Genomic DNA, 18721 nt, shown 5'->3' on the forward strand with positions numbered 1-18721 from the left:
AATGATGCTCTCAAAATTTATATTTAATTTAGTTATAAATGTAACCTCAATTTTAATATTTTGATTAATTTTTCCACGTTTAATTAAAAAAAAAAAGTAAACCGTGTACAGTAATTTATATACATACATATGCAGATACAGTGAGGTATTTTCAGTTTGAACCTGGTACACAAATAAAGCAAGTTATTTACAATTTGAATACATCATGAATCTTGTCCTTTTTGATTTATTTGTATGCTAATAAAATATAACAGTTTTATAACAAGAAGAAGATGCATAACCCTAATAATGTAAATAGACTTTTTTGTGGTTTGTAAAAGATTTTAAAGATGTTGTTTTGATTGTTTTTATGCCCCAGCAACAAAATGTCAGGGGGCATATTAATTTACCCCTGTCTGTCCTTCCGTCCGTCTTTTCGTCCGTCCGGAGTAGGATACATTGTTCGTCAGGCTATCTCCTCCTACAGTTTTGGAGGTACAACCTTAATGTTTTGTAGGATGTTCATAAACATAATAAAGGTGTGCATGGCCACAGGATTTATATTTTTTTCAAATATTCTGAGAATGACAGGTAGTTGGACTTAGTCATGTTTTTGGTACTAGCTGCATAAAGAAATCATGGTTTGTCTGGCTATCTCCTCCTACAGTCACATCATCATACATAGTGTTAAATTTATAATTTCCTATGGTCAGGCGGAGGCATCATTTGTGTCTTGCAGACAGCGTACATGTAACAATTTCAAGTTGTATGCCAACATCACTGTTTGTCAAATCTAAAATATGTGGAACTATACTTGTGCATGTGGTAGAGCAGAAAAGGGAGTTGGGGGCATTGTCCATATCTAGTATTGTGTATAGTCATGTTTACATTTTTTCATGGTTTTTAGCTCACCTGTCCTGAAGGGCCAAAACAGTTTTTGTCATCACTTTTCGTCCTTTTCAAACTGATGCGTTAGATATTTTCAAACTGATATGTTATTGTGCTGTGTTGTTCCACCACTGTCTCAAGTTTAGGGGGATTGAGCACTCACAAACCTGTTTAACCACCACTTTATGTATGTGCATGTTCCAAGTCTGAAGCCTGTACTTCATCCAGTTGTTTTTGGTTCCTGTCTGATATATTTGTACTTCGATTATTGATTGCTTGATATCAGACTGTTGATTTTCTCGTCTGAATGGCTTAACATTTTACCGTGGACACACCAGGTTTATGAATTGTTATGTAACATCAGATTGTTTTTTCTTTTGTAGACTGTCATGTTAAAGACTCCAGAAGGTAAGTCTAGTTATGATCTGACAGTATTCTTATCTATCATACCGTTATTTAAGAATAAAGTGTTTTTCCTGTACTAGTATTGATAGTTAGTTGTTATACGCCCGTTGTCTTTTAGACGGGACCTATTATGGTATACCGTTGTCCGTCCGTCCGTCGTCCACACTTCGGACAATAACTCAAAAACGCTTTCACCAATTTCCATGAAACTTGAGTGAATTGTTTATATCTATTGACGTATGCTCCCTTTCGTATTTTAATAATTTCAGATTTTAAGTTTGGGATTTATGGGGCTTTATTCATAAAAAAGGGGGGATTTTCAACACTTCGGACAATAAATCAAAAAGGCTTTCACCAATGTCCATGAAACTTTGGTGAATTGTTTATATCTATTGATGTAAGCTCCCTTTCAATTTTTATAAATTTCAGATTTTAAGTTTTGGATTTATGGGGCTTTATTCATAAAAAAAGGGGGATTTTCAACACTTCGGACAATAACTCAAAAAGGCTTTCACCAATGTCCATGAAACTTTGGTGAATTGTTTTTATCTCTATCTGATAGAGATAAACTGTAACAGCAATTATGTTCAGCAAAATAAGATTTACAAATAAGTCAACATGACCGAAATGGTTAGTTGACCCCTTTAGGAGTTATTGCCTTTATAGTCAATTTTTAACCATTTTTCATAAATCTTGGTAATCTTTTACAAAAATCTTCTCCTCTGAAACTACTGGGACAAATTAAACCAAACTTGGCCACAATCATCATTGGGGTATCTAGTTAAAAAATTGTGTCCGGTGACCCGTTCAACTAACCAAGATGGCGGGCCGCCATGGCTAAAATAGAACATTGGGGTAAAATGCAGTTTTTGGCTTATAACTCAAAAACCAAAGCATTAAGAGCAAATCTGGCATGAGTTTAATTTGTTTATCAGGTCAGAATATATCTGCCCTGCAAATTTCAGATGAATCAAACAACCCGTTGTTGGGTTGCTGCCCCTGAATTGGTAATTTTAAGGAAATTTTGCGGATTTTGATTATTATCTTAAATAATATTATAGATAGAGATAAATAGTAAACAGCAATAATGTTCAGCAAAGTAAGATTTACAAATAAGTAAACACGACCGAAATGGTCTCTTGAGAGCCTCTAGTTAAGTAATGTCCCTGCCAGTCAATGTTATATTCATAATTCATTTTAGTTGGTATAGTCAGTTGTACTGTTCATTTGTATATTTAGTACATTGTTTTGGGGACATTAAGGTGTACCCTTGTTTGTCAGTCGCGCCGTACATACGTCCCTAAATTGGTATACCGCTCTAAACTTTAGTTGGTCTCAACTTAATTGTATGAAACTTATAAACAGTGGTTATTACCACAAAACACAGATCAAGTTTGAACGCAGGTGGCATCACTTTTACCATTCTAGAGTTACGCCCCTTTACAAATGGAAAAGTTGCTTAAATTATCGTTTCCGTTCTTTAACTTAAGTTTGCCTTTTACAACTTGTGATGAAGCTAATACACAATGCTTATTACCTCAAAACTCCGATCAAGTATGAATTTGGGTAGCATCACTTTTACTGTTATTGAGTTGTGTCCCTTTGTATTAACAATATAAGCAAGCGGGGGCATCATCTGTGTCCCATGGACACATTACTCATTAATTTTATCATCTTTTCCCCCCGGATACCATTGGTATTCATATAATTTAAGTAAAACATATTGATGTCATTTTTACAGAATATAACAACTTGAAGAAAAAACAACAGTTAAATCGTTTAACGGGTAAAGGTACCTACGAATCGTATGACATGCGCTGTATGGTGACTGGCCAGTTCGCCGTCGGAAAAACTACTCTGGTGAAGCTATTAGTGGCGGACGTCATTCCCGAAGGGAGACATCCTACAGATGGTATCTCGCTTCTAGAAGGTCGCTGTGGTCTTGACGTCCAAACAAGAGAATGGATTCTTATAAATCCAGGTAAGAGCATGTTTGTTTATGCCCCTCTCGCATTGGAGGGGGAATTAAGTGTTACCCCGGTCCTTCTGAACGTCTGTCCAAGCATTATTGGGAAACAATACTTGAAAATTTTACCTCACCAAACCCAGGTATATGCAATTATCCCTCAATACCGCATGCTTTGCAGAGAAGCATAAATACCAAATTAGATTGTCACGCCAATTACTCGTTCCACTAAACATAGAAAATGATAGTGCGAGTAGGACATCCATATACTATGGACACATTCTTGTTTGAAACTGATATACTATGATCATTACCACAAAACTAACAACAATTTTTTGAATTTTGGTGACGTCCCTTTTAACGTTCTTGAGTTATGTCCATTTATAACATTATATGCAAACAGGGCATCATGTGTGTCCCATGGACACATTCTCAATCTATTTTAAAAGATTTAAGGTGACTCGGCCTTTTAACAGTGCGGAGTTTAATTAGATATAGGAAGATGTGGTGTGAGTGCCAATGAGACAACCCTCCATCCAAATAACAATTTAAAAAAAGTAAATCATTATAGGTCAATGTACGGCCTTCAACACGGAGCCTTGGCTCACACCGAAACAACAAGCTATAAAGGGCCCCAAAATTACTAGTGTAAAACCATTCAAACGGGAAAACCAACGGTCTGATCTATATAAAAAAAAAAAAACATTTTTCTAACAACGAGCGCCTTGGAAACGATCCCTTTGAGGGTTTTTTTCAAAAAATAGTTTTGACGACTTGAAACGCAGATGTGTCTAAAAGAACCTTTTCCCAGTGTCAACAAGCGATGCAAAACTTTCCATGTAAAAAAGGAAATACGTTCAGAAATACAGAGTGGTTTGTTCATTTTTCACATACAATTTTAAATATAAGGACAGAAATAAACATGATATAAAAATAAAGCATAAAAAGAAAAGAAGAAAAAAAATATTGACATGTTGTTGTTGTACAACTGCCAATGACGCAATGTTTAACCTCAAACAAACTGTTTGAAATTTTGATAATAATTAGGTATTTTTTATTTTCTGAAACAGTTTTGAACATAACAATTTTCAAGCAAAGACTAAATACTTGACAGTCACATCTAACATTTTAATTTACAGATGTATATACTTAATCAACTCATGGACACGAAAAAGCTCTTTAAGACAACTACAGTCGTCTAACTGGATTTTTTATTATATTTGTTATTGAAAGTGGATTTCTAACAAATTATTTCATATCATAATTCCATGATCTCCGGAACTTAACATAAAACCTCGGGGCCAATGTTTTCTATTTATGATATTTTCTTTTACTTGTTTTGATATTTGTTATGTTTTATCTATCAATGTGCCAACCGAGTTTGCATTAAAAAAGAGGAAAAAGCAGCGTAAAAACCTTAACAATTGAATAAAAATGTGTTATCACAATAGACTACCGGAACTCAAGCAACACATTTCACAAAATTGATTATTTGTTTTACCCATAAAAAAACCCAGGTCTATGCAATTATCCCTCAATACCGCATGCTTTGCCGAGAAGCTCATAATCTTTGGTTTAAATAAGTAGGGATTTAGCCTATGACATCTGCAGTCTACCAGGCATCTTCGCTAGCCAAGGGTTACGATCCACTCCCGCTCTCTTCACCCTTGGCGGATTGAGCCAACATTTGTGATAAGATAAAAACCACGCCAATTCCGAATACATTAGTCTTGACCAATGGTAGCACTTGAACTCTTCAGCTTGGAGGTAAAAACACGACAGCGTCTAGATGCTACACACTTGGTAAAGCCGGAAATGAAAGCATACGTCAACATTCATGCATTTGTGCATGAAACATACACAGGAACTTCCATTTGTTGATTAAAAACATTCAAGTTTTCACTAAATATAGTCGTATGTTTAGGGATGTAAAGGCTTGTTGCACAAAAAACACGTGGCAATTGTTTACAAACACTTTCTACATTTACACGTAATCATGTTACAGGCGCATTTTGATTGGATGCAGCGAGTTTTGACTGCAACCAATAAAAATCCTTACCTTGTGTCTCCGAAATTTTATCTCAATCCGCCAAGGGTGAAGAGAGCGGGAGTGGATCGTAACCCTTGGCTAGCGAAGATGTCTACCAGGCAACTCCAAACACTACCAGCTAAAGGCCTTATAACCACAAAATTTATACTACTTACTTGGTTCAGGAAAAGTTGGGATTGGAATTCTAAATCTCCGCGCAGTACACAGGAACGCTATATACCGTGATGTTGGCAAACTTTAATTTCTGTCTTACTTGTTGACATGCGTTTTTTTATACGACCGCGAAAAATGTTTTGGGATCGTATAATGGTATGATGTCGTCGTCTGAGTCGTCCAAAAAACATTGGTTTCCGGAAAACAACTGTAGTTTACGTCAATGGATCTCTTTAAAGAGTAACTGAAACGCTTTTATTAAGTTACTTTCATTTAATAGTACTAAATTACCGTATAAAAACGCAAAAAACCCGATGAAATTTGGTTCATTAGTTATCGAGATATTTGCAAAATACTGGCCGATCGCCATTTGAACACCTGAATGATTTGTTAAATAACTTGCCACTTATTCTAATATTAATACTCGCCGGAAGTGACGTACAGTGCGGGTCAGATCATGTACATAAATAGACAACAGGTCATTTACAAAGTGAAAGCAGAATAGCAGTGGATCGTTTATACGTTATTGTTGACAGTTATCGATTGACAGTGCTTTTTATATATTCACCGGCAATTTTCTTCCTTTACTTTAAATCTACAATTCAACAATGGGAAGGAATTGTGCAGTTGCTGGATGCAACAACTCGGCAAAAACGGGACATACTCAACACGCTTTTCCAAAAGATGACAGACAACGTAACTTGTGGGTTCGTTTTGTAAAACTGACCCGTGTGGATTTTACTGTGCCAACTAAACACTCAGCCATATGTTCAGAACACTTCTCAGAAGAATGCTATGAGGTTGACAGGTTGAGATTCAAGGAGTTATTTGGTTTATCTGCTCATAACAGCAAGAGGCTTTTGCCAGGTTCAGTGCCAAGCAATTATCCAAAAAGGTCATCAGATGTTCTTAATGATGGATTTCTTTGTGAACCCAAGAAGAAGCTCAAAACTTCTAAAGCATTACAGAAAAGAGAGAAGGCCAGGGTAAGTTTATTAAAAGTATAGCATAAAAGCAGAAAAGTGCTGCATTTTTAAGCTTAAAGTAAAAGAACAAACCAGCATTATAGTAGCAGTTATTTTTTGAAGCCACCCCTTTTCTATAATAAGCATATTACTTTAACGCATGTCTATTGCATCTGTTGTACACTATGACTTATAGAGTACAATGTATATCAGATTTATAAAAAAAAATAGATGTGATATTAAAATACAATGTACATGTATGCAAATCCACCAGAGACTAAGCAACATATATGAATAAGTTTGACGTGGCATTATGTGGAATACATAAATACTTTAGAAGTAATACACGTACACGCAATTTACAGTGTCATAATTCTTCACGTTAAACAGCTGATGTGCTGATGGAGTATGCGTTCATTATCCCTGAACTAGTCTATATATATATATAGATATAGGAAGATGTGGTGTGAGTGCCAATGAGACAACTCTCCATCCAAATAACAATTTAAAAATTAAACCATTATAGGTTAAAGTACGGCCTTCAACACGGAGCCTTGGCTCACACCGAAACAAGCTATAAAGGGCCCCAAAATTACTAGTGTAAAACTATTCAAACGGGAAAACCAACGGTCTAATCTATATAAACAAAACGAGAAACGAGAAACACGAATATATTACATAAACAAACGACAACTACTGTACATCAGATTCCTGACTTAGGACATATTTGTTTAGAGCCATCTAAAGGATGCCTCCGGGTCAGGAATTTCTCGATGCATTGAAAACCTGTTAGTGACTTTCTGCTGTTGTCTGTTCTATGGTCAGGTTGTTTCCCCATTTCCAGTCTCAATTTTATGATGTACATATTCGATCCTGTTTAAAATGATTTCACACTTATAACTTTGGGGTCCTTTATAGCTTGCTGTTCATTGTGAGTCAAGGCTCTGTGTTAACGTTGAAGACCATAACTTGACCTACAGTGGTTTACTTTCATAAGTTATTACTTGGATGGAGAGTTGTCTCATTGACACTCTGACTCACCATTGCTCACACATACCACATCTTCCTATATGTATATTTATTAGGTGCCATAACAGAAAGTATAATTGAACAAAGACTTAACCTACAAATGTACAATGTATGTTTGCTTACTTATATTACATTGTGTCTTAGATTTATATTTTGTCTGAATTTGTTCATATATAACATGTATAAAAGAGAACTTTAACTTGCGATTTTAATATGGATAATTTTATGTATTTCTACACATGTGAAAAATTGTCAACCAATATTACCAGTATAGTGAAAGCCTGCATCAAAATACTTCTGAAAAAATTATTCTAACATATCTAATCTTATTTGTTTTTATGCACCCAGTATATGTTTTTATATATATACATGTACATCAAATTTATATGTAAATATATACATGTATATGCACATGTTTGAAAATGTAGCATTATTATAAGGTCATTGTAAGAATAAGCCTACATGCAGCCTCTCCTGTTGTATCCAATATTTTTTATGTATAAAGTTGTACCTCACATAGGATATTTTCTAGAGTTACTGAGTTTGATTTACACACCTTCTTTTCAAACCAGCACAATTACCACATTCTGAACATAAGTAGAAGGTACTGCTAATATCAAATGAATAGCCATGGCAGGCATGACTTTACCAAAAAAAGATGTAGCCAAAAAGCTTGCAATAAGCACAGTAAGAGGCTATTACATGTATTATGGCCAAATGCTCAAAATGCAGAAAATAACATGGTTTAAAATATAGCTTTTTTTAATACATGTACATTCTATTTCATTAGCATGATTAGGCAATGTAAAGCAACAGCAAAGTTTTAATGTTGAATTGTTTATTTAAAAAATATGTAATTATTTATTCATTATAAATAAAAGAATATCTTTATCTATATGACACTCCAAATCATGCTAGATTTTTGCCCCCCCCCCTTCTTAATGGTATTAAAGTAAACATCTGTAGAAATTAAAACTAGTCCATGATATAAAACAAATTAGTATACATGTGGATGGCTATTTATCACCTTCAATCGCGGTACGTCTAAACACCACCTAGGCCGCCTTGGTGCACTAAGCTCCAGGAAGTGCACTAAGCCCATGATGGGATGATCAAATAAGCACAAAGTTCATCTAGTACGATACAGATATGAATAAAGAGCAAATATTTGAATTTTAGTGCACCAAGGCGGCCAAGGTGGTGTTTAGACGCTCCCCTTCAATCGTGGTAATTAAAACAGTTCAAAATTTAACACCTATTAATTAACATCCTGTTATCTAGTAATAAAGATCAGACAGAGGTTTTAATCCCTCCAATCAGGTAAATAACAACTTGGTCATGCACCTACCACCTGTGGGGTATTTCAATATATATGAAAGTCATAACAAAGGTGTTATAAACACCAGTTTTGACTTAGATTATAATTCAAATTTCACAAAGAGCATAAAATCCCACCAAAATTATTTACCTAATTAATTCTACAAAATGTTGGAATTATTTGATCATGTTTATAAATTGTAGATTTGTTGATGATTTTTTTTAATTTCTTTTTACATGTATTAAAGTGCTGTTTCTCCAAGGATTATACTTCAATATGTATTTATGTTATACACACCTTTCAAAATATCTACTATTTCATTTCTTTCAAATATATATCATGTATATGGGCAATCATTGAAATTAATTGGCTATACCAGTCTATTAACATGTAGTTATTACCAGAATTCCACATTTCTAGAATTAAATTATTAATTCTAAAATTTCAGCATCCCTTTTTTTCCCAACAATCTTATGGCTTACACTACATAAACAATAAACTGAATTATTTCAACCTAATTCTAGCCATAATTAATGAATGTGACTTATGAACTACAGCTGACTCTGTGCTATGGGCTTTGCTCATTGTTGAAGGCTGTACACTGTACAATGACCTATAATTGTTAATTTCTGTGTCATTTGGGTTTTTTGTGGAGAGTTTATCTCTTTGGCAATCATACCACATCTTATTTAATCTATAGATTTTCATTATTTATCCTTTTTCAGGTACTTCAGGAACTTTTATATAATACACCAACTGAAGAGAGTAAAGACCCTAAAGAAACGGTATGTCTAAACACAGCTAAGAAATCTTATATGCCACTTTGGACTAGATTTTTAAACAAATAGTTTTTTTTTAATTTGGTAGAAAATGATTTTAATACTTCATTGCCAATTTTATAGAAATTGATAATGTTTAGCAATAAAGGCACCTTGTCAGCTTTTATGTGATATTTTTTTAGTATACACACAATAATTATACTCAAACATGCAAGTGTAAATTTCTAGAAAAATATGAAAACAAAAGAAGAAGAATGTATTCCATATTAACCAGAAATATTAATCCTACACTGAGTTTAACAGCGCTAAATTACTTTAAATGTATGCAAATAGGAAATGGAATTAATAATGAATGATTATAATAAGATATACTGGATTTGTCCTGGAACCCATTGATTTTATTATAATATTTACAAATCAAATTTTGCTTCTGTTTCTTTCCGATAAAGTTATTCTTCATAGGTGCATGGCTTTATGAGCTTCAGTTATTTCGTCACGTTATTAAAATGTTAAGTACATGTAGATGCAACATTTGAATTTGATTTCAATTTGATTTTGTTTTTTTCCCCAGATACTTCCAGAAGTGTCAGAAAATATACCAACTGAAGAGAGTAACAACCCTAAAGAAACAGAAAATATACCAACTGAAGAGAGTAACGACCCTAAAGAAACAATTGATCAGGTTCCTGTGCTTATCCACGCTGACACATGTCCATCTCCAGACCCTTGTGATAATGGACCAGAGTCATACATACCAATGAATGTTGATCCATGTCCAATTGATTTACACAATGATAATATTGATGGTATCAGAACTACTCATACAGAAGTTGAAATGGTTTGTATAAATATCATTTATAATACTAACTTATAAAGTGTTTTTCTTTAGTTATAATGGTATCAATAAACAGGGCTTTTACACATTAATCATATTGATAGAGTGTCTTCAACAATGAACAAATCATTCATACCTTTCAACTAGGTCAAGACGAATCCTAGTGTCAAATATAGCTGTACTTTTGATAAAAATAAATCAAATAATGTCTTTTCCTGGTTTGTTCACATACTCGAAATAATTACAATTTATTTTTTAGGTCAACACTAGTACTACCCAGAAAGAGGCAGATAACCAAACACCAAAAGTAGCAACTAAAAAGAAGTACAGATCCGCCAGGATTCAAGTTCATCCAAAAACAAAAGAGAAATGTAAGTATACTTTCAGCTCTGTTTCATTTAAGACTATGTTTGCAACCTTTGGATGTGACTTTTCATTTAAATAGTTTTATAAATTGACCATAAACCCATTTTTTCATAGTATGGTATCAATATTTCTATAGGTAAAGTTGTAAAAAAATGCATATTTTCCATTCAGGTACTCAAGCTGATTTTCAGCCTAGGATACGTAGCTTTGGAATTCAGTGTAACCTTCTGCCAACACCTATTGAACCACAGCAGGACAACAATACAGAAGAAAGGCATCAAGAACATAATGACAGTGGCCACATGGAGCATGAGGATTCTGTTGTACCAGATAATACAAATGATCCTGTTATTCCAGATGATATTAATGACCCATCATACGAACCGTCTATAAATGATTCTTCAGACAGTGGTGGAAGTGATAATTCTCATAATGAGTAAGTCTTTTAAACAGAAAATAAATCAGATAATAGACTTTAAACAATAAAAATTATAACTCACATCTTTAACCTATCTTTTTTATGATATAATTTAAGGTACACATGGTGTTGAATATGCATGGTGTAGTGATTTAAAAAAAACAAAGTTGTTGAACAAATATGGACGTCTTACAAGTCCCCTAACTGAGAGACCAAATATCGATCACCTACTACTGTAATTTCAGAAATTATAGGGTACATTTATTTTATTGAGAATAATCCTGTTAAATTCATATATAAAGTTTTGCACTTATATAAACCCTTTCGCATTATTCGCAATACCGGTAATTTATGAATTTAATTAAAATTGAGAATGGAAATGGGGAATGTGTCAAAGAGACAACAACCCGACCATAGAACAGACAACAGCAGAAGGTAACCTGAATGGGTCTTCAGTGCAGCGAGATAGGTATATTTGTATAATTTTCCACCGATCCAGTTTCAGGAACTATTTGTTTATCTTGTTCTTTATTCTTACAGACTAGAAACACATCTTCAAGAAAAGAAATTCATAGTATGTGAAGACCAGCTAATGGACTTATTCAAGATTTGCCCCACATGTTGTGGTTCTGCCAATGCATCCATTGCACACACAGTAGGAACACTTATTAAAGTTAATGTGACATGTGAACTTTGTCAACATAGCTATTCATGGTATAGTCAGCCATTTTTGGGATCCGTTCCAGCGGGTAATTTAGCAGTGTCAAGTGCTATTTTATATTCAGGTGCATTACCAACCAAAGTGCTACGTTTAATGAACTTCATGAACATTCCAACAATTTCACATCAAACATTCTTTAACCACCAGAAACATATATTATACCCAGCTGTTTTAAGGTTCTGGAAGCACCAACAGATGCAACACATAGCTAAATACAGAGACCCTACAGAGTCCTTAGTACTTGGTGGTGATGGTAGAGCTGATACCCCAGGTCATTCAGCCAAGTATGGATCGTACTCAATGATGGACTTAAAACAAGGTGTTGTACTAGACATCCAATTAGTTCAGGTATGATACTTTATAACCAATTAAAATGTATAACAGGTACATATACCTACCCAATCAATACCAAAGATATTGCACATTAATTTGTTTCCTTACCCAGAATTGTCCAATGATTACACTGTTAAACTTGATTTGAAGGAATTTGATTATTTAGACTAAAGTGAATTATAATTCCTTCTAAGACATGGCACATATTTGAGACTGTCAAGTAAAAGGTATGAAAATGCATACTAATTAAAAAAGACAAACAAATAATTAGCAATCATGACAGTGCTTGATTATAATTTAATGCCGTTCTGCATTGTGCATGTATGGAAATAAGTATCTTGCTGTGATATTTTTTTTCAAGTATGCAATGAGATACAAACATATTAAAATTGTGTTAACTTGTTGTAATATATATAAGCATGATTAATATGTAGATATTTTCTTGTAGAGTAATGAGGTCAGTTCTAGTAATGCGATGGAGAAAGAAGGGTTGATACGGTCATTAAAATGGTTTGAAGACAACAACCTGCAAGTCCAAACCCTTATAACTGACCAACACGTCCAGATTGTAAAATTTGTAAGAGAACAGACACCCCACATTACTCACTACTTTGATGTTTGGCATGTTGCTAAAGGTTTGTTTAGATTCAAAAATAGAATGATATTAATTCAACAAATCGGGCTAAAACGTCACGACCCACTCGAGAATTCAACCAAAAAAGTTACAAATACTTGATTTTCTCTGTTATTAGAAGGAATGTAAATTTAAAACTTTGCAAATATGTTTTTTATGTTGAGATGAACATAATTAGATGATAAGTAAATAATCGCAGAATTTCCCTTTAAATACCAATTTTCTATTTTTAAGTTTATATGCAGACTTCGTTAAAACCAAGATATTTAATATTCACGTACATACAAGTTTTCCGTTATCTATGATGATAAAACCCACAGTAGATAAGTTATTAACATTGCATTATAATGGTAAAATCCTTATACTTACAGGTTTAAAGAAAAAATTGGTAAAGATCAGTAAGGAAAAAGACTGTAAAGAAGTTGGAGAATGGATCAAAAGCATTACCAACCATATGTACTGGGTTGCTGCATCCACTCCAAATGGTGACAGTGAAGAAATGGTATCAAAATGGTTATCTGTTGCTAACCATGTGCAGAACAAACACAGAGGACATTCTGACCAAGTTGCAAATTGTTGGCACAGGGAACTAGTTGGCCATGACAGAAAAAAGAGATGGTTAAAACCAGGTGAGATAATATTGTTGTAAATCCGATCAAGATATAAAAAATAAAATTTATATGTATTTTTCTATAATTTAATTGAAATATACTATAAAAAAAACCTTGATGTTTGTTAAACCTAAATGTCTTATCAACCCAGTGATTTCAGCTCTATATCAGATCAAGATGAATGACTGATACATGTATGATTCTTAGGTAATAATCCCATTAAAATTACACCAAACATTTCTCAATTATAACATGAAAAACAACATTTGACATGTGTACAAAAAATCAAAATGATATAATTTTAAACATTGTAATGACATTCAATGATTTAAGTAAAAATCATGGCTTCTTATATCAAAAAGGGGGAGGGAGGAGAGGGAGACAAATAAATTTCTTTCTTCATGTTTTTTTTTACTTTTACTAATTTTCATTTCAGGAACCAAAGCTTGTGTTAAGACTGAAGAGCTTTTGACAGCCATACGACTAAAAACGTCCGTTAAAAAGCTGTCACCTATTCACCAGACTTCAGATGTTGAAGCCTTTCATTCAACAATAAACCACTTTGCACCAAAGATGATTGGTTTCTCCTTTCATGGTATGCAGTGCAGGTAAATAAGTTTAGAATTCAATAAAGATTTGTTAACTTATAGAAATAAAATCAAGCACACCACTTCAGATAATTTTCTCATGGAGAGGGACACAAAACACTTACTTTTTCACTTTGTTATTTATTTTTAAAATTTTTGTTTAATAGTGTTAATTGAGTCTCAAAGCCTTGCATCATTGTGCATTACACCAAATCTTGTACCGTGTCATTTCTTAGATCAAATGTTGAAATTTATTATTGCAGACTGCTTCTTGCTGTACTGCATTTCAACGAGAACTCTGCCAGACCACAAGCACTTACAAAAGATGGAGTAGCTAGATATAGTATTCAATTTCCGAAGTACAAGAGTGGCGGCTATATCACAAGGGAAAAAAAGATCAATCAATCATTCCGTAAGTTTTTGATTTGAGAGGTTATAGAAAATTGTATGACAATCGACAAATTCAGCACAGCTATCTAACCAGCTTTCTACCTGAGAAGATGACTGCCAATTTTCAAGTGTATTAATTTATAGTAGGGGAAAACTAATAGGTGTAAACATATATATTTCTTAAACCAGTCTACACTTCAGACTGTGTATGCATCCTAGATGAGTTAATGGAAATTCTTTTTTTTCCCCCGTCTTTGGGTTGGTGACTTAGTGATATATATATTTCATTTCTGTGAAAAAATAATTAAAACATTAAATTAATTGTATAAATATTTTCATTTGATAATTTATTACAAATGCACTTGTATAATGGGAAAATTTCTTATGAATGATACATATGTATTTACATTAAGTAACCACTAAACCAATAATACTTTATTATATTTCAGGATACATTAACACACTTATAAGGTCTATTAGGAAAATAGTTGATGTAACAAAGATTCGGAGTACATCTGAGGAACCAATGCCAACACCAAGACCACTGTGTGCAGCTTTCACACGACAACAGAAAACTGATGCCATACAAGCTATGAAATCAAGATTCAGGAAGGCAGAAATATAGACAATAGTGTTAACTAAAGATATAAGTGCTAAAAAAGTTAGATGACATTTAATGGTTGAAATAAATAATGATAAGTTGTACATAATAATAGTAGTGAATCATGTAAATAGTCTTAATAATGTTTATGCTTCTTCAAAACCTTTGTATTGGTTTGAGGGGAACTTCTTCCGAATTGCAAGGGTAGCACAAGCTGGGAGATGCACACGTACTGACTTTCCTAGGTAACCCCAACACCATCTTGCTAACTGACGATAGGCTGTATACCGGTTTCTCCTTTAAAAAAAACCAATCACCATAACTATTTTTTATAAAGAAATCGATTTATCAAACACATGTTTTCATTTTTTTGATATTTATTTTGGCATTAACCTTTCCTCAATGCAAATACTTTTTTTGGCATACTTGATTCGCATAGGATTTTTCAATAAAAATGCTGAAAATATGCTTCAAAGTATAAAAATGCATTGGGAAAAAAATAATTTTTTAACGAATAAATTAAGTCAGAAGTTCTTATGAATATCCTTTTCATATTGGTACAAATTTAATAAGTCTAATGCAGACATTTCGTAGTCTTAACATTACAAATGAGGTGCTACACAGGCGTCGAAAGGCGTCTTAAGTTAATGGAGTAAAGGGGGAGGCATCAAAAGGCGTCATGATGGAGGAAAGGGTTAAACATGGTTTAATAACATTTAAATTGTATAAATGGAACATTTCATAAAATATAATGTTTTGTTTGAGTGCTTCTACATCTTTGTTTATCACATTTCTGCCTGTTCATGCCATAATGTATATACATTTTATGTACGTATAACAGTTATTTATCAATTGATGAAGAAAATAAAAGTGCTAATACATTTTAAATAACTTACTCTTCAGTTGTTACTTGTATTTCTCCATACTGCTGTCGGTATTGGAAGTATGCAGTTTCCAGAACATACTGGTTAAGACACACTGGTTCAAATCCAGGATGATTTGTTATGCATGATACTGGAGTGGTTAGTTCCTCCATTTTTTCTGTAACTCTCCTTAATTCTTGGCAGCAAATGCATTCCTCTGCTTTAGGCATAGACTCACAATTCCCACAGTCACACCTGAAAGTTTAATTTTCAAATAATGCTTCATTTGAGGTGAATTAATATACCAATAGATGACAAATAGTTTTACGGGGTATAGACTTATAAAATGACAAATGTGCTAATCAGTAATGCTCATTTGCCTAATGAATAAATAAATATAAATTTAATGAGTTTCAGCCAGTCATAATATTGAGAACTGTCTCAGAAAAAATCTGACGAAACAATTCATATTGCTTTCAAAAATGCAATGATTTTCATAGGCTGATCAAGGCTGGGAGCCTCCCCCTCCTTTAGTCGTAAGAATTAGGTTGATTATATAGGGAATCACTATAGCAGCCCCCTCCCCCTTTTTTATGATCCGCCACTGTTTTTTTAACCTACAAATTCTTCTTCTTTTTCTTCCAATACAGTGCAGTCCTCTAATTGAGTAGTATCGCACTATTGGGTGTGACAACAAAGGTGCAAGAAAATATTTAGATGAATTAAAGTACATGTATAGCTTTTCAAGTGAAAGCTGCATGTTTGCTCAATACATAAAAATAAAGTTATATACCCATCTTTCCTTGATTAAGCACAGAAAAAAGAAATGATACATAAGGATCAAAAAGAGACCCAAAAAAAAACACACATTTATATGATATACATTATTTTTCAAGTTAAAATATGACTGAACTTTGACATTTTATCGTTTATTATATACCATTTTTATTATTCATTTTCACCCATATCTGGCTACTATCTCGTGTATTCTGGTAGCAAGTCTTGTCCAATAATCTTTTACAAATTATATTGTACAAATATGTACTTACCAGTTTGTATTTCCTAATCTTTGTTCCATATCGTCGTCCCCGTCCAGTGATGCATTATTTCTACCATCGTCGCTGTTACCATCAGAAAGTTCGGGCTCAAACTGATATGGTTGAATGTCATCTTCTGATACAGTTGGTGGGTCAACTTCTTCAATGCTTTCAAATGATGAGCTTTGAAATGACAGCGATAAATCACTAGCATAGCTGTTATCATCCATAATATATTTCTTTTGGTCAATGTAAACAGATCAAGAGTAGCCCGCACTGTACGTCACTTCCGGTAAATCCGGGTCACGTGGTGAGGAAACCCTGTTTCCGGAAATAGCGTTGATTGGATTTCCCATAGGTAAAAATAACCTAACTTTACTCGCTATTTTCTCCGTTATTAATTGACCAAATTTCATCGGGTTTTTTGCGTTTTTATGCGGTAATTTAGAACTATATAATGAAAATAACTTGATATAAGCGTTTTAGTTACTCTTTAAAATTAAATAAGAAGGTTCAATACCACAAAAGGAAGGTTGGGATTGATTTTGGGGATGATGGTCCCAACCGTTTAGGAATAAGGGGTGCAGAAGGGGCCCAAATCAAGCATTTTTCTACTTTCAGGATAAAAACTTGTGTATAAGTATTTCAATTGCTCTGAAATTGTTCTTCAATATTTAATACCACAAGTAGAAGGTTTGGATTCATTTTGGAGGTTTTGATGCCAACAGTTTAGGAATTAAGGGCCAAAAAGGGGGCCAAAAAAGCTTGAATTTATTCTCCTAAATGACCATGTTCACCCATTTTATGATTTGTTTGCAGTAACTTTGATAGATTGGTAGCAATAATAATTTCAAAAATGGTCAGGATATAAGATAAACCAATAAGTCAACCTGGTTGAAATCCTCATTTGGCCCTTAGGTCAGCTGTTGCCCTTAAATTATGATTTTTTCCATTTTTGCATTTTTTTGGAAAGATACTACACAAATGTATAAAAGATGGAAAGAAACAATAAATTGAATCTTTGGAGCCTCTTGTTTACTGACTGTCTGCACAAATTTTCACAGATAGCTGAAACGAAAACAATTCATTTTATGATTTAACTTTTTCTTCTTTCGTATAAAAGTTTACAGACCATGTTTTATGGCGTAAGGTGCATGCTCAGATTTAGGAAAAGTTGTTTCTGTCCTAGAAAATTGTTACTCTGAAATAACAAAAAATAATAAGGGAAAAAAAAACAATCTTAAAGACTAAAATGTACTTGCTTCAGAAATATTTGAAAACCAGAGTGCACAGAACTTCTTAATTATCACGTAAAATTTGAAATTTAAGAATTATTAATTTCTTTAAAATGCAATATCAAATCTTTTTTTTTTGAGAGACATGATGATTATTTAATCGACTTCTTTCATTCCAAAGGTCAATTTGCCAGTTTTAAGCAAATTATGATCTCTTTAAAAAGTTATGTATTTTATTTTTTTTGTTTATCATTTCATTTTATGATTTAACTTTTTCTTCTTTCGTATAAAAGTTTACAGACCATGTTTTATGGCATAAGGTGCATGCTCAGATTTAGGAAAAGTTGTTTCTGTCCTAGAAAATTGTTACTCTGAAATAACAAAAAATAATAAGGGAAAAAAAACAATCTTAAAGACTAAAATGTACTTGCTTCAGAAATATTTGAAAACCAGAGTGCACAGAACTTCTTAATTATCACGTAAAATTTGAAATTTAAGAATTATTAATTTCTTTAAAATGCAATATCAAATCTTCTTTTTTTGAGAGACATGATGATT

The 18721-nt window shown here is 33.2% G+C and overlaps 3 protein-coding genes across 3 annotated transcripts in view; 2 read left to right on the plus strand and 1 right to left on the minus strand.

Moving 5' to 3' along the window:
• The window catches only part of LOC134684942 (uncharacterized), a 65486-nt gene that overhangs the window by 13539 nt on the left and 33226 nt on the right, over positions 1 to 18721 (plus strand). The window contains exons 6-7 of the mRNA XM_063544262.1: positions 1251 to 1275; positions 3014 to 3253. Coding sequence (XP_063400332.1) covers positions 1251 to 1275; positions 3014 to 3253 — 265 coding nt within the window. The remainder of the gene's footprint in view (positions 1 to 1250; positions 1276 to 3013; positions 3254 to 18721) is intronic.
• LOC134683516 (uncharacterized) lies at positions 5767 to 15052 on the plus strand. The gene is made up of 11 exons (XM_063542823.1): positions 5767 to 6427; positions 9479 to 9538; positions 10104 to 10370; positions 10627 to 10738; positions 10905 to 11169; positions 11692 to 12220; positions 12654 to 12840; positions 13211 to 13468; positions 13887 to 14058; positions 14301 to 14449; positions 14877 to 15052. Exons 1-11 carry the CDS (start codon positions 6050 to 6052, stop codon positions 15050 to 15052), a joined length of 2553 nt encoding a protein of 850 aa, XP_063398893.1. The 5' UTR covers positions 5767 to 6049.
• Positions 14893 to 17231, minus strand: LOC134683417 (P2X purinoceptor 7-like). The gene is made up of 3 exons (XM_063542703.1): positions 16941 to 17231; positions 15925 to 16146; positions 14893 to 15325 (listed from the first exon to the last, which is right to left on the minus strand). The coding sequence occupies exons 1-3, from the start codon at positions 17156 to 17158 to the stop codon at positions 15175 to 15177; spliced, it is 591 nt and encodes a 196-aa protein (XP_063398773.1). The 5' UTR covers positions 17159 to 17231; the 3' UTR covers positions 14893 to 15174.

This window comes from Mytilus trossulus, chromosome 9, assembly GCF_036588685.1.
Source record: "Mytilus trossulus isolate FHL-02 chromosome 9, PNRI_Mtr1.1.1.hap1, whole genome shotgun sequence".
NCBI classification, from domain to species: Eukaryota; Metazoa; Mollusca; class Bivalvia; order Mytilida; family Mytilidae; genus Mytilus; species Mytilus trossulus.